The 17,500-nt window shown below is 42.1% G+C and overlaps 1 protein-coding gene across 1 annotated transcript in view; it reads left to right on the top strand.

Annotated features, from left to right (window-relative positions):
- The window catches only part of sdk1b (sidekick cell adhesion molecule 1b), a 399,597-nt gene that overhangs the window by 347,305 nt on the left and 34,792 nt on the right, over positions 1-17,500 (top strand). Inside the window, 1 exon segment of the mRNA XM_080416488.1 lies at positions 4,008-4,202. Coding sequence (XP_080272614.1) covers positions 4,008-4,202 — 195 coding nt within the window.

Below are 17,500 nucleotides of genomic sequence, written 5' to 3'. Positions count from 1 at the left end.
ACTGAAACAACATAATTGATCACAGACATAATTGGAGGTGACATACAGTTGGCTTCTTCTTAACATCGCTGGCAATGGTGAGAAGTTGAGAACCGATTTCTACCCTGCTGAGACAAAGACAAATACGTCTGTCGTGTTGGTGGAAAAGGGTCTTTTGTGATGAAGGAAATGGGACACACGCATTGATGGGAAAAGTACTAAATTTTTGTTACGTAACCCATTAAGACCTGAGGCGATTCTTTAAAAAAATCTAAATACTAACAATCCTTGAGTAAAAGTACAAAAGTATTGGTCACATCGCAACGCATTGTGATCTTGTAGATTGGCTATTTTCAAATGGCCGAAATGTATAGGGCTGAAGTGGTTTTGTAATAATAATAAAAATCTACTAAGTAACTAGTAACTAAAGTTTTCCAAAAAAAATATTGGACTGAAACTACAATATTTGCATCTGAGATGTAGTGGAGTAGAAGTAAAATGTTTCTAACAAGAGAAGGAAGCGCTGCATGGATCCAATGGCTGACTCAATGGGTGCTCTCTTCTTTAATGGAACAGGTAGGTAGATTTGAAAACAAAGATCCAAGAGGTCTTGCTTGATTCTAAATCCCCCTGTGGGATTGCAAAATGTATTAGAGAGGCAGGCTCAGTGGGATACAAAAAAAACCCTGAAAACATATCGATTCAACCTGGCCTAACTAGCAAAACTTTCTCAACAATATTGAGAACTACTACTTTACCCCACTAACTTGATTTTGTTTTATAATGGGTTTACTTTTTTTCTGATTTTTTGCCTTTGTTTTAATTGTTTTATTTCTTGTTTCTTGCTCTCTGCCATTGATTTTATCATCTTTTCTCTCTTTTTAATTTATTGTTATAATGAGTATATTTGTGTATGTGTTACGGTTCATGTGGGAAATCAGTAAGATCGAGAAAGAGCGCTCCTTTTTCTCCATCTTACTGATTTTCCACATGAACTGTAACATAATTATGTACTGCAGGTCACTGTTTGCAAATGTGTCCACCAGCGGGTGCTGAAAACACTAGATTTGTGGCTCTACCATGTACACCTCTACCTGGTTTGTTTATCTTTTTTTATTTCAACTCTAAAGGTCATTACACACCGGCGATTATGCGAATATACGCAAAATTCGGACTCGTTCCGAATAATTAAAAGACGCTTTTTCGCTTCGCTTTTTCGCTCCATGGAAGCTTGCATTGACTTTATAAGGTTTTAAAAAAAAACGTATTATTCGCATGAAAAAAACGCCCCCGGTGTGTAAGGAGCTTTAGACTGCCAGAGTTGTTGTTTTTTACCCTCACAGACTGCCAGACTTTTCTAAGCTAGTACTTAGAAAAAAAATATTTTTTTTGTCCGTTTATTTTTTAACATCGAAGTGAATGGAGCAGCAACTTTTTGGAAAATGTTATCTCCTGGTTCTTTGTGACGAACGGAAAAACGGAAAAACGGAAAAACCCAAAAAATAAAGAATGATTTTAGATTTTTCTTTTGTTGTAATTTTTTTTTTTTTTTTTTTTTTTGGGGGGCGTTTATAAATAAACGTTTTTGGCAGGTAGTAAAGTCTATCACTGTCCCATGTAGTCACACCAGGCCCCTTTACCACCCACAGCCCCACCCCCTACACCAGACCTGTTAGACCTACAGTAGAGTACTGTGACTGTTGTGAAGTAGAAAACCCTGAACGGTTGCCAGTGTATTTGTTTTTTTTGTGCAGAAAAAGTCTGAATGAACCAAGAAAACTCTGTGAGTTCTGACCGTTCTAAACAAACTAAAGACGGCAGGAAACCGTTCTGAAGCCTTAAGCACAAGTCCAAATCTTTTGATATCGATAGTAAAGTCACTATGTGTGCAGTTTGTGAATGAAGCCCCACAAATCCAGTGGTGTAAAGTAAGATACTTTTACTTTACTGGAGTATTTCCAATTTTCCAATACTTTTACTTCTGCTCCACACTACATCTCAGAAGCAAATATTGTACTTTTTACTCCACTACAATTATTTGAAAACTTTAGTTACTAGTTACTTTGTAGATATACATTATTACATTATAAAACATACATTAACCACTTTAGCCCTATTTTATACCTAGGCTATTTGAAAATAGCCGACGTTGTGAGCTTGTAGATGTGCTTGTACAGTAGATCTACATTTTGGTACTATTACTTTTGGTACTTTTAAGTACATTTTGATGCCAATATTTTTGTACTTTTACTCAAGTCATTTTTTTTTATTCTGGACTTTTACTTGTATCAGAGTACTTCTACATTGCAGTATTGTTACTTTTACTTAAGTAAAACATTTGAGTACTTTTTCCACAATCACAGTGTGGTGTTCAGTGGAGAAGCTGCTCTACATACTGGCTGCTTGTGTTAATAATATCCTAGTGTGGTGATGATGGTCTACGCCTTATTTCACCAAATGGAAATAGTGACCTGTATAAATACTTCACCCATAACAACAAAAGTGCTTCACAAAGAGCAGCATTGGTTTAACTATGAGATTCATTTAGTTTTATTTCAAATTAAAAAATCTAAATCTAAATGGACATTTTACAGTATGGTCCATGTTTTCTGTTGAGTAGATACAGTATACTGTATGTATAGCCTGTGGCTCTATGAGTTGAATAGGCTGGTGAAACTCTGCAAGTGGTTGTCAATCTAGTGATAGAATAGGCTGCACTAGCCCTCCTGCTTTCGTGCCTAGAGGGGCGTGTTTAACATCTCCGGCGAGAATACATGTGATCCCATTGGTTCACCGATCTCTCCGCCAGCCCCCGCCCGTCAACACAACATTACGAGCGACGCCCACTGCACTCTGGTTGGTTGGGGAAATGAAACACTTCCTATACCGGGTACACCGACGCGCTGGTCCAGGCTTTTATTTTTTAGCTAAACTAAACAATAAAATCCTGGAGATGGAGGCTAGTGATAGAATGACTTTGTGTAAAGGTAAGGATCAGGTCTGTATGCATGTCATGGATCATACAGTATGTGGTCATGGATCATACAGTATGTGGTGTGCTCTTACAGGGGTTCTCAAACTGGAGTCTGGGGGTGAGTCCTTGAGGGGGTTCCAGGGTGTCCCCATGCTAAATGAGTTAATATAGGATACAAATCAGTTAAACCACTTCAACCCCATATACTATCGGTAACAGTGAAAGGATTGTGTGGCTTTATCTTCACGCACACACATGCGTGTGCGTGCGTTTGTAGGGTGTTTTAATATGATCCTCACGTTGAATCTTTTTAAGTGACCAGTGGCCTGTGCCAAGCCTAGTCAGGGATCAGTGGGTTGTATACTATATGTTTCTGTGTGTGTGTGTGTGTGTGTGTGTGTGTGTGTGTGTGTGTGTGTGTGTGTGTGTGTGTGTGCGTGCGTGCGTGCACCACAGGTCACAGCCAAGGGTACATGACCTGTGCGTGCGTGCGTGCGTGCGTGCGTGCGTGCGTGCGTGCGTGCGTGCGTGCGTGCGTGCGTATAAAAAAGTGCATGTGTACATTTGTGAGTAATAGATACTGGATGCAGAGAGAGGGGGATTCTGAGGTCTCCATACAGCAATGATAATAACAACAACAACACAAAAACAATAAGTTCAATAAATGATTGCCCTGCAGTTCCAAGTCTCTATACAGAAACATCCTGAAATTGACTTTTCGTAGAGGTGCAGGCAAGGCTCTGTATATTTGTGTGTGTGTGTGTGTGTGTGTGTGTGCGTGTGTGTGTGTGTGTGTGTGTGCGCGTTTGCGTGTGCGTGTGTGTGTGTGCGCGCGCACACGAGCGCGCGTGTGTGTGTGTGTGTGTGTGTGTGCGTGCGTGCGCGTGTTAATGAGTAAGCATGTACCACACAGTGTGATTTTATAAGCAGTTTACTGCATCTTGGCTTTTTGGGTTCAGAGATCTAAATTACACACAGACACAGACACAAAGACTCCACGTTAACCTTCTCTCTCTCTCTCCCTCCCTCCCTGCGTTCTGCGTTCCCACCCCAGGTTACCAGATCTCCTACAGGCTGGACAGTGGGGACCCCCAGCGTTGGACCACGGTGGAGGTGGGCTCCACTGGCCGTCAGTTCACGGTGACCGGCCTGTCCGCGGAGCAGACCTACCTGTTCAGACTGACTGCTCGCTCCTCCCTGGGCTGGGGAGAGTCACAGGAGGCCCTGGTCATCACCACCGAACGGAGAGGTACGTGCACATACAGTATATACACATGCACCTACTGTATGTTAGGGATGGGACATTTAAACGGTTAACTAAATAAATCACTATCCATTTAGGACTATTAGCAAAACTTTTTAAATAATTCATGAATAATGGTTCAGTCAGGAACACTCACGTCAAAGTAGATTTAACCATTTATTGCAACAAATGGAATACAGTTAAGCTTGGCGTTAAAGGCTCCGCTCTTGGAGATATCTCCTTAAATTTTTCCAAGCAGCATGCTAAGCAAAATCAGGGAATGTTAAGCAAAACCCCCCCATAGGGATACAATATCAAACAATAAGCAGTACATTGACATATTAGCTTGAATCAGCAGATATAATATCACATGCATTTGAGCCTATGCCAGAATCTGATCAAAAGGTGGAGGCTGGGGTGGAGGAGGCAGCTAAGCAGCAGCGTAGCAAGGCAGCAAGACAAGCAGAGACCTAGTGAATGCAAAGCCGTATTTAAAGGAACCTCTCTGTTAAGAGCGTGAGCTCTGATTGGAGTATATGAATGTGTGACGTAATGACCAGCAGAGCTGTGAATGTGGAATAGGAGGCTAGGCTGATGATTACAGCTGAGGCGTGCAAGACTTCCGTGTCCTGCATGAACTAACGCTATGCTTCATTAATATTAGTAAACTTCTTTTGGACGTTGCCAATAGGCCAAGGAAGATACTCGAATGAAAGGTTTCAGTTCTGCAAAACTCCCGCCCCCCAGAATTGTGTGTTGTTTTCAGTTTTCTTATTTTCTCCTCTTAGACTCACTTTCATCCCTGTTTAGGAAACAGAACACCAGGTGTGTGGGGATCCTTAAACAGAAATCACAGATTGGGACTTGGCCTGACGAAATGAGATTTCAGTAATGAGATTTCTTCTTTAATCCTTGCAAAACCGAAATTACCAAATGTAGGCGGTTCAAAGGCAAGACCCATGACTGATTTTTGTGCCAAGTTTGTGGAAGCAATTATAGGACAACTGGCCTGCTGGGAGAGGCACTCTGAACACACACACATCCACCCTTTTCTAGTATAAGTAGTATAAGATTGTCTTCCAAAGTTAGCTGGAGGGGCCTATTTTACAAAACATGCCAACGCATCATCCAATCAACCCCAAATTTCAATCACATATTGATTCCCTTACTATACATAGCAGCCATTCACCTGCTATGTTAAATCTATGGCCTGTAGGTAGCTGTGTGTCTCATGCAGGTCATACATACAAATAGGTTCTGAGTTGATTGTTTAAACTCAGGGCTTTTGTCAGCCTTAGATTTATACCAGCGGTTTCCCTCACTTTGACTCTGGTTGAGAACAGCACACTTTAAGTGCTTAAGCTATGTAGACCTGACCAGTCCAGAAATGCCTCTGTTCTAGAGAGAGTGCACATTCTTAATAACACTCGCTTCCCGAGATGCCAGCTGTATGTACGCCATCCTGCATAGCCCTGTAGTGGGTTTGGGGAAAACATTGGGTGGGACACAGTCGCGCACAACCACTTAATCCACTCATTGATGGCAAGTACAAAATGAATGGCACTCCATGGACAGCCTGTTTTCATGCCTACTTGGAGAGGTTTAATACATTCTCTAAGGCATTAATCATTAAATGATGGGTCAGAGTAACCAAAAGCATTGCGAAAGTCCATGAAGACAGAATATAATTGCCAAGAAAATAGTGTTTGAAATAATCTATCCCAGTTTTGAGACGAAATATATTCATTTAGCCCATGTCTGTTGATGTTTGCCTTCTGCTTTGATGACAAGATGTTACTGTCTATCAGCCAGGGAAGCACACAAGACGGGATACATTGTATGAACACTTTGTAGATCAGTGGTTCTCAAAGTGGGGTCCGGGGACCCCTAGGGGTCCTTGAGGCAGTTCCATTGGGTCCCCAGCTAAATGATAGATAGTTGGCAACCAAATGGTCTGTAACTCAGAGAGTGCACAAATGGACAAAGTGGAACTCACTCAGAGAGTGCACAAATGAGAGAGTCAGTCAGAGAGTGCACAAAGAGTCAGTCAGAGAGTGCACAAAGAGTCAGTCAGAGAGTGCACAAAGAGTCAGTCAGAGAGTGCACAAATGGAACCAAATGGACCCTAACGGGTCCATTTGGTTCCATTTGTACACACTCAGAGTTAAAATAACATAGATTTTACAATATAATTTGGGGTCGCAGAGATAGAAATGCCATTAAACAGGGGTCCGTAGCCTAATGCACGTCAAACTGGGGGTCCTTGACATTAAAATGGTTGAAAATCACTGCCCGTAAAACTCTTCTCTTATGGGGGTCCTTGGCATATATTTTCAAATGGGGGTCCGTGGGCTAATAAGTGTCGATTTGGGGGTCCTCGAGATGAATACATTTGAGAACCACTGTTGTAGATGGTGGATAGGAGAGAAATGCCTTGCCACGTTGATGGATTATCAGGTATATTGTCTTTTTTTCGGGCGGATTCAGTGAGTCATTGCTCCTTTCCAGGACTCAGGCACTCTCTTATTATCCAAGCAGACGTAAAAGATTGATGTAAAATGTTCACAAAACAGTCTTATGACTTCCATAATTATGTGACTCCATCTTACCAACTAGCCCTGTCATGGGGGGTAGGCTGTTTAACCCATTAAGACCTGAAGCCGATTCTAAAAATGTCTTCTAAATAACAGTTTTCTGAAAAACCTACGTTGTATGTATGTATTTGGCCGCGATCTCAAAATATGTTGTTCCAGAGACCCCCCCAGAAGCAAAGATTTTAGTTAAAAATGTTCGCTTAAAAAAAATAGCTATTCAAAGATTTGCACACATTTTCAAGTTTTTTTCTAAAATAGCAGATCTACAAGCTCATTGCACGGCACCGAGTGCCGCGCTATGAGCTTGTATATCTGCTATTTTTGAATAACGGTTAAAGTGTTTACACACAGATGCGTTCCCGGTCTTAATGGGTTAAAACTCTGTGTCTCTACTTCATGAAGAGGAAAGTGGGAGGTGTCAGGAAAGTTATCCGGTTTAGCTGGTTGCAGGCTATTATTCGAGGGTGGTGGTGACGCGAGTGGGGTCACTGATCAATGTTCAGCTGTGACATTTATTTTTGTGATGTATCACTAGGGCAAATTTTGTCATTTAAAATGATCTGGATCGCGTTTGATCTTCTGTTCTGTGTTGCCACGGGAAAACAAGCTTATTCCTTATACTCACTCGTTTTGTGTGGTGCTCCTGGGTTGTGCTGGAGCTAAGCTGGGGCTGAATTATGTCTCGTACGGAACATAATTGCATCCTCGATCCAATTACGCAGCGGAAGATGGACTTGGAACCTTCAGGGGTTGGTTTGTTTGAGAGGAAAACTTTCTTAGGATCTATCTGCACCGCTATTTCAGCAGCGCGAAGCCTATAGCTGCTTTTTCCACCTCTCGGCTCGTAAAGTCGTAAAGTTCTTAAAAAGCACACCGTTCAATAAGTTAACTAGGCGTATCCGTTTTCCTGCGTCTCCAGGATAAGCGAAGCGCCTCTCAAGCAGTCGCCTCGTGTTAAGTCAGACTCTGAAAGCCCCTCTCGCTGTCCCAGAAGGCCGTCCATTGTTCCTCAGACTCTGTATACACACACACACACACACACACACACACACACACACACACACACACACACACACACACACACACACACACACACACACACACACACACACACACACTATACCGATAAAGGATTTGATATACTACAGTATCCCTTTCGCCATGGAGAAAATGCTTACTGAGTAAACTTACTTTGATGTAAAACCCAATCCTACTGCATTTATGGCCAGAATCCCCCAGACAATCCCCCCCACACCATGTGTTTGTGTGTGCGTGCGTGCGTGCGCGCGCACACACACACACACACACACACACACACACACACACACACACACACACACACACACCCACACACACACCCCCACACACACACACACACACACACATACACACACACACACACACACCCACGCACAGCCATATTTCACTTTGAAATAACATTTTATATTTTTACCCACCAATCACGGCCATTCAAGGTTCCTGTCATCAGTACTGCTCACATCACGTACATTTTGTTTTTTATAATTCTAACAAAAAAAACTAAAAGACAGGTAAAAAGTGAGAAAGCCCATGAATTCTGCTGGGTGAAAATATGTCCACTGTTGGTCAGCTAGTGTTGAGACTGCTGTTGACATTGAAGTGGACTTGTCACAATATATAATCCCTGTCAAAGTGAAGTGCTGCTTCAACCCATTTAATCCGGCAACGCATCTGTGTCATTTTAAGATTGATTTGGCTATTCAAACATAGCAGATCTACAAGCTCATAGCCCGGCACCAAGTGCCGCGCTATGAGCTTGTAGATCTGCTATTTTTTGAAAAATCATGGAAAATGGAAAAAAATAAAAAAGATTTGCAAATCTTTGAATATATATATATTTTTAAAGCAAACATTTTTAACTCAAATCTTTGCTTCTGGGGGGTCCCTGGAACACAATATTTTGAGATGGGGGTCCGCGGCCAAATACTTATCTGAAAATGTTTTCTAAATGCTATATCAGTGGTGCTCCAACTTTTCCATGTCAAGGACCCCCAAAATTATATGTATTTGGCCACGGACCCCCGTCTCAAAATATTTTGTTCCAGGGACCCCTAGAAGCAAATATTATTATAAAAATACAATTTAAAAATAGCAGATCTACAAGCTCGTATACAAGCTTGTATATCTGCTATTTTTGAATAGTCAAAGAAATCTAAAATGGCACAGTCAGATGCTTTTCCGGTCTTAACGGGTTAAACAAGCAGGTTCCTATTCATAATCGTTTGTCTTACATTTCCTGCCCAATTGGTCGCCATTTTATTGTCGATTTCTACTGGAAATTGTTTAATAAAGCTGTGAATTGTTGGATATAAAAAAAAGTGGATAAAAGTATTGTTATACAATAGTCACACCAAAAAAGGTGATAGTGTAATTGACCATTTATTTTGTTGAAAATCCCCCGAATCATGGTTTGAGCTATTCCAGTCCAAAGCGATCAGTTATGACCCTATAGCACTGTAACTGAATGGGATATCCCATTATAATGTTATCATCATTATCACAATCTTCTGTCTGTAGTGTCCTGTTCCACCTCAGTGGTCTAATGGTCCATCCTCACCCAGTGGACCTAATAGAAAAATGTCTCTGTGACGATGACCAGGAATCAGACTTAATCTCCTGAAAAGAGAAAATTGGCAATTTTGTCCATTCTCATTTTTCCTTTTACTGTGTGTGTGTGTGTGTGTGTGTGTGTGTGTGTGTGTGTGTGTGTGTGTGTGTGTGTGTGTGTGTGGGGGGTGGGGGGGGGGGTACGGTAGGGATATGTAGAGCAGAGAGATTAGTAGAGGCCCTAGGAGGGGTCCACGCGCGACTGCTTATTTTTTTTTCTAGTTTTGATTTTTGGCATCCATAGGACCTCTAATATTGGGATTTTGATGATCCCAAGAAAGAAAGTGGTCCCAAGTGTGTTTTTTTCAATGTTTTATTACCCCTATGAGACCTGGGAGATGGCTGGCTGGAACGCCGGCGAGAGTGTCTTTCGGAGACTGTGGAACGCTCAAATTTAGACGTAGCCCAAAGATAGAAATACCATTAGATTCCAGACAACCTCAGGTTTCCAATGAGACCTTTTCATGCTACCTTGTCGGGAAGGGGTCTAAGTACCTAATGATTCAAAGTTAAGACAACATTTTGGCGAGGGAAAAACGACCATCACCATTTTCCAAATGGTCCCTTGAGCTGTCACCTCAATATATGTGAATGGAAATGGGTTAAATGGATACCTACAAGCCTCCCCTGTACAGACATGCCAAATTTATGCCAATCTCATGCAGTTTTGGGCAAGAACCATGCAGTGTTTTGCATGCAGTACAAATATGTAATTTCCGCCTATTGTAAAAAGGAGACCACTTTACTGCATCTATAGCTGTATGAGACCAGTCAGACCACTGTACTGTATCTATAGCTGCATGAGACCACTGAACTGTATCTATAGCTGTATGAGACCACTGTACTGTATCTATAGCTGCATGAGACCACTGTACTGTATCTATAGCTGTATGAGACCACTGTACTGTATCTATAGCTGCATGAGACCACTGTACTGTATCTATAGCTGCATGAGACCACTGTACTGCATCTATAGCTGCATGAGACCACTGTAATGTATCTATAGCTGTATGAGACCACTGTACTGTATCTATAGCTGCATGAGACCACTGTACTGTATCTAGACCACTGTGCTGAATCTATAAACCACTGTACTGCATATATAGACCATTGTACTGCATTTATAGACCACATACATTGACCACTGTACTGTAACTAATATAGACCACTATACTGCAACTCAACACAACTTAAAACATTTATTTATAAAGCACATTTAACATGACCAGGTCACCCAAAGTGCTGCACAGGTCGCCACGAAGGCTCGGTAGATGCAGTACAGTGGTCCACAGATGCACTAGAGTAGTCTACAGATGCACTCGAGTGGTCTACAGATGCATTATAGGTGTCCACAGTGGTCTACAGATCACGACAGTGGTCTACAGATGCACTAGAGGGGTCTACAGATCACAACAGTGGTCTACAAATGCAGTATAGGGGTCTAAAGATGCACGACAGTGGTCTACAGACACACTAGAGTGGTCTACAGACACACTAGAGTGGTCTACAGATGCACTAGAGTGGTCTACAGATGCACTAGAGTGGTCTACAGATGCACTAGAGTGGTCTACAGACACACTAGACTGGTCTACAGATGCACGACAGTGGTCTACAGACGCACTAGAGTGGTCTACAGATGCACTAGAGTGGTCTACAGATGCACGACAGTGGTCTACAGATGCACGACAGTGGTCTACAGATGCACGACAGTGGTCTACAGACACACTAGAGTGGTCTACAGACACACTAGAGTGGTCTACAGATGCACTAGAGTGGTCTACAGATGCACTACAGTGGTCTACAGATGCACTAGAGTGGTCTACAGATGCACGACGGTGGTCTACAGACACACTAGAGTGGTCTACAGATGCACTAGAGTGGTCTACAGACACACTAGAGTGGTCTACAGATGCACTAGAGTGGTCTACAGATGCAGTACATGGTCTACATATGAACTACAATGTGTCTGTAGACCACTCTAGTGTGTCTGTAGACCACTATCGTGCATCTGTAGACCACTCTAGTGCATCTGTAGATCACTCTAGTGTGTCTGTAGACCACTGTCGTGCATCTGTAGACCACTCTAGTGCATCTGTAGACCACTGTCGTGCATCTATAGACCACTCTAGTGCATCTGTAGACCACTCTAGTGCATCTTTAGACCCCTATACTGCATCTGTAGACCATTGTTGTGATCTGTAGACCCCTCTGATGCATCTGCAGACCACTGTCGTGATCTGTAGACCACTGTGAACACCTATAATGCATCTGTAGACCACTCAAGTGCATCTGTAGACTACTCTAGTGCATCTGTGGACCACTGTACTGCATCTACCGAGCCTTCGTGGCGACCTGTGCAGCACTTTGGGTGACCTGGTCATGTTAAATGTGCTTTATAAATAAATGATTTAAGTTATGTTGAGTTGCAGTATAGTGGTCTATATTAGATACAGTACAGTGGTCAATGTATGTGGTCTATAAATGCAGTACAATGGTCTATATATGCAGTACAGTGGTTTATAGATTCAGCACAGTGGTCTAGATACAGCACAGTGGTCTCATGCAGCTATAGATACAGTACAGTGGTCTCATGCAGCTATAGATACAGTACAGTGGTCTCATACAGATATAGATACATTACAGTGGTCTCATGTAGCTATAGATGCAGTACAGTGGTCTCATGCAGCTATAGATGCAGTACAGTGGTCTCATGCAGCTATAGATGCAGTACAGTGGTCTCATGCAGCTATAGATGCAGTACAGTGGTCTCATACAGCTATAGATACAGTACAGTGGTCTCATGCAGCTATAGATACAGTACAGTGGTCTCATACAGCTATAGATGCAGTAAAGTGGTCTCCTTTTTACAATAGGCGGAAATTACATATTTGTACTGCATGCAAAACACTGCATGGTTCTTGCCCAAAACTGCATGAGATTGGCATACATTTGACATTTCTGTACAGGGGAGGCTTGTAGGTATCCATTTAACCCATTTCAATTCACATATATTGAGGTGACAGCTCAAGGGACCATTTGGAAAATGGTGATGGTCGTTTTTCCCTCGCCAAAATGTTGTCTTAACTTTGAATCATTAGGTATTTAGCCCCCATCCCGACAAGGTAGCATGACAAGGTTGGTCTAATTGGAAACCTGAGGTTGTCTGGAAATATATTGTTGTTTCCCTACTTTTTTATTTATTGTACTTTATTTAGATTGTTTGTCACAACAATGCAAGACACCAAATGACTGAAAAATAAGCTTAACAGAAAGAAAAACAACTAGACAAAAAGGAACAAAAGACACAAAAGAAGGACACATGGGTGGGATGGATGATTTGTTCCATCTTAGCAATGGAGAGCATCTCGTTGAGCCATCTCCTGAAACATGGAGGAGTTGGAGACTTCCAGTTAAACAGTGTAAATTGTTTGGCAGCAACCATACCTGCCTTAAGCATCTGTTTTTGGTGGGAGGGAAGGGTCCCTTGTCTCATCAGAGCAACCCAAATATTGCTAAACAGCAATATAGCTGAATATCACTTTCCAATTGTCTGGAGAACCAATTAAATATATCTCCCCAGAAATTGGTTATTACTGGACACTGGCAGTTGACAGAGAACCCTCTGCAATACCTAATATCTATCACACATAGGGGAGACTGACGGGTAAATTTTGCCCTACTGCCTACTTGATCACACTACGGCGTCACAAAAGTATCAAAAGTACAGTATCAGATCCGCAAGCTCGAAACACAGCAGAAAGCGACTCGTTTTGAGCTTGTAGATCTGCAATTTTTTGCTATTTTTGACTTTGCTTTCTGAAAAGTAACTGTTTTGGACATTGGTTTCCACCCAACAGAGACGATATATGTTCATACATTTTGGAGTTGCCGCGAGAGAGAGGAGTAGAGAAAAGGAGTAGCGATGACAAGAGGAGAAGAGAGGAGTGGAATAGAGAAAAGGAGTAGCGATGACAAGAGGAGAAGAGAGGAGTGGAATAGAGAAAAGGAGTAGCGATGACAAGAGGAGAAGAGAGGAGTGGAATAGAGAAAAGGAGTGGCTCAGAAGGTAGAGCAGCTGCTTGGGAATCGAAAGGTTACCGGTTCAGTCCTCGGCTTCCACTGACTGGGGTAGTGTCGAAGTGTCCTTGAGCAAGACTCTGAACCCCTAACTGCTCCCAGTGAGCAGGTTGACCGTTGGCTCTGTACTTGGTCTGCTCTTTTTTCCATCTACACCAAACCTCCAAAAATAGCCGATCTACAAACTCACAACGCCTTGCAGCGCGAGTCGTTGTGTGCTTGTAGATCGGCTATTTTTGGCTAATGTTCCCCTCACTCCCCTCAGAATCTTATCACACTAAGATTTGGAGGACCCCCTGTAGTAACTCTGAGGACCCCCTTTTGAAGACCCCTGCAATACAGTATCATTTACCAGCATAGGAAAGAAGAGGGGAGAGGGGACAAATACAGTGGAGTAAAATGACTTGTGATGGGATGAATGGATGAAGTGTGTGTGTGTGTGTGTGTGTGTGTGTGTGTGTGTGTGTGTGTGTGTGTGTGTGTGTGTGTGTGTGTGTGTGTGTGCGCGTGCGTGTGCGCACACGCGAATGTGTGTGTGTGTGTGCGCAAGGACGTATTTCGAGCACATAAAGTGCAGATTAATTAAACTTCAGAGGGAATCAATAATGCTTTTATTTCTGGGAACGGTCGATAACCTGACGCCCCTGAAATTAAACAATTAGGCCTCCTATCTCTCCCCTCTCTCTTGCCCTCTCTCACTGTCTCTCCTCTGTGTTTGCGTGCACGTGCCCACACTTTAACTGTAAGGGAGTTCCACAAGTGCACACACACACACACACACACACACACACACACACACACACACACACACACACACACACACACACACACACGTTACATGTGATGATCCATGCTTTGATTGTGCTAGCTGTGGTTACACGAGTTGTTTGATCTTCACACATGTACGCATTACAGAGAACACACATGAGAACTTGCATTCATTATAGGAATAAAAGAAAGCCCATGTCATGCCATGTGGAGAGAGAGAGAGAGAGAGAGAGAGAGAGAGAGAGAGAGAGAGAGAGAGAGAGGGAGAGAGGGAGGGAGCGAGGGGGGAGAGAGAGAATGGATAATTGTTATTCCCCTGGGCATGTGTTCATTTCCATATCAATAAGCACACTGTCTCTGTCTCACATCTATGCCTGTGTGTCGCACACACGCGTGGGCACACACACACACACACTCTCTCTCTCACACACACACACACACACACACACACACACACACACACACACACACACACACACACACACACACACACACACACACACACAGTATTGGGGACGGTTAGCCTGTAGGCTGCTCAGTACAAGTTCATTCTCTCCACTGCCACTTAACACCAATCAGTGGAATTAAATTAGTCAGTATGTGAACCATTGAAGTCAATGAGTCCACAGTACTGCTCAGTATCTGCAGCACGTTATCATGATGCACTGCATGCTCACTCCACAGTCCACAGTCCACAGTCCACAGTCCACAGTCCACAGTCCACAGTCCACAGTCCACAGTCCACAGTCCACAGTCCACAGTCCACAGTCCACAGTCCACAGTCCACAGTCCGCAGTCGACACACATCTTTTTTTAAATCTCAGGTGTAATACAATGTAACAAATGCACAGTGGTGGAAGAAGTACTCACAGATTTTACTTAAGTAAAAGTAGGAATGCCACCATTTAAAAATACTCTGTTACAAGTAAAAGGCCTGTGTTCAAAATGTTACTTGAGTAAAATACAAAAGTATTGCCATCAAAATATACTTACAGTATCAAAAGTAAAAGTTTAAGTTTAAAAGTTAAATCGTTTGAAAATAGCAGATCTACAAGCGCACAACGCGTCGCGGTGCGACGCGTTGTGAGCTTGTAGATCGGATATTTTCAAATAGCCTATGTATAAGATAGGGCTGAAGTGGTTAATGTATGTTTTATAATATAATAATTTATGTCCGCAAAGTAACTAAAGTTTTCAAATAATTGTAGTGGAGTAAGAGTACAATATTTGCCTCTGAGATGTAGTGGAGTAGAGGTAAAAGTACAGAAAATTGGACAAAGTACAGTACTTGAGTAAATTTACTTAGTTACTTTACACCACTGCAAATGCACCCTCCACGACCCTACGCTGAACTGTGATCAATAGTAGCCAATAATATAATTACTTACTAGTATTTAGATTGGGTACAATCATCGATTAGTATTTTTTAAGCAGACATACTCCATGTTGAATTAAACAATTTCATCTGGGGGAGCACGCCATGCCCACAACCAACGTCTCCTTTACGTCACTCAGATATGACATCGTCACCTTGCTAAACTAATGGCCTATGTCATTTTTTTAAGTTTTTCAGGAAAAATAAAAAACTGATCCAAAACAAAACTATTATGATATTTCTTAATCATTTCACCCAAAATGTTTATAACAAATTATGACTATTTAAATAGAAATAACACTGTCTGTCAGTTATGTAACATAAGAGATTTAGATGGGTTTAAATAGGATTAAATCTGACTTAGGCCAAACAAAAAAATTGCCTAAATCAGTAAATAATTTGGCCTAAGTCACAAAACCATGTGACTTAGGCCAAAAAAAATCCTATTTTGGCCTAAGTCACACTAGGGAGTTAGGCCATTATACTAAAAGGGGAGTGAACAGCATGATCCTTTTCAATTAGGAGGTGGCCAGTGTCATGAGGAGCTGACTTAGGCAAAAATAACATTTTACTGACTTAGGCCATTAGTTTAGCAAGGTGACGACATTTAACTTTTCGGCAGCCTACCAAGTATTCCCACCAACTGCCTATCGTCGCGCTCAATCCAGAGCGATTTACAGTAAGCAAGGATACATCAAATCAAATGCATAGCAATAGTAACCTAGAACCTATCATCAGTCTAAACTTTCTTTTTTCTTTTTTTCCCCTTTATTTATTCAGGAAAGCCCATTGGGAGCAAGCTCTCTTTTTCAAGGACGCCCTGATAACAACATATACAATGCATACATAATGAGAAACAATAACAAACATTTGAATCACATTACAATGTCACAGATGCAAATAAACATAGTGTTACATGAAACAGGTGCAGTCACTATGTAGTGTGTCCTCAAGAAGCACCCTGAGTGTCTCTATTGAGACCAATCGCACCCGTTTGTTCCATTTGTGTGGAGCATAATACATGAAAGCAGTCTTTTCTTGTTCACTGCTCTTACGTGGACTGGTATATCTAATGTGTGTTTGTGAACGTGCTGAATGTCCAGTAACCTTTTGGCTCCAAAAGCGAGGATAGGTATAAAGCAATGTTGCTCTCTACGAACTGCGAGAGATGGCCAAAACAGTAATATCAACAACAACAACAAATCTGTACATTGAAACTATACACACTAAAGGATGCCAGGTCTATACACCTGGCATCTGTCTACATAACATCTAAATGACATTTTAGCCTTTTTGTAAGCCTGCAAGGTTGTCAAGGCTAGGGCTAAGTGCTTACGGCAAGCGCTACGGGCTCGTTTGTGGTAAAGTCGATCAAAATGAAAAAGTAGACAGATAAAAGGAATCAAATAAGTGTTCTGACTCGTCCCTGACGGGAAAGAAAGTTCCAGGGACGTGGTCAGAGCAGAGGGTTGGGTTATTCTTCCTGTTAACAAAGGCTTATGTATATCGAGGCATCTGCCAAGCAGTGTACAGGGCAAAAACAACACCTTGACTCTTTTTCATGTGCGTTCAATGAGTTAGACTCCAAGGTAAACAACACTGAACTGTGTGTGTGTGCGTTTGTGCGTGTGAGTGTGTGTGAGTGCGTGTGCACGCGTGTGTGTGTGTGAGTGCGTGTGTGTGTGTGTGTGTGTGTGCATGCATGACGTGTGTGTATTGTATGTTGTTTTTAATTAATTTGGTGTTGACTGTTTGCATAGCAGTCGATGCATCTTCTTATTCAAATTGCATTCCCTCCAGAGTTATACTCGGTTTTTCTTGCTTCTTTTTGCCCCCAAATCCCT

The sequence above is a fragment of the Gymnoscopelus braueri genome, assembly GCF_963280865.1.
Source record: "Gymnoscopelus braueri genome assembly, chromosome: 2".
Lineage (NCBI taxonomy): Eukaryota > Metazoa > Chordata > Actinopteri > Myctophiformes > Myctophidae > Gymnoscopelus > Gymnoscopelus braueri.
The sequence above is the reverse complement of the archived record's forward strand: the minus strand, read 5'-3'. Positions and strand labels throughout refer to the sequence as shown.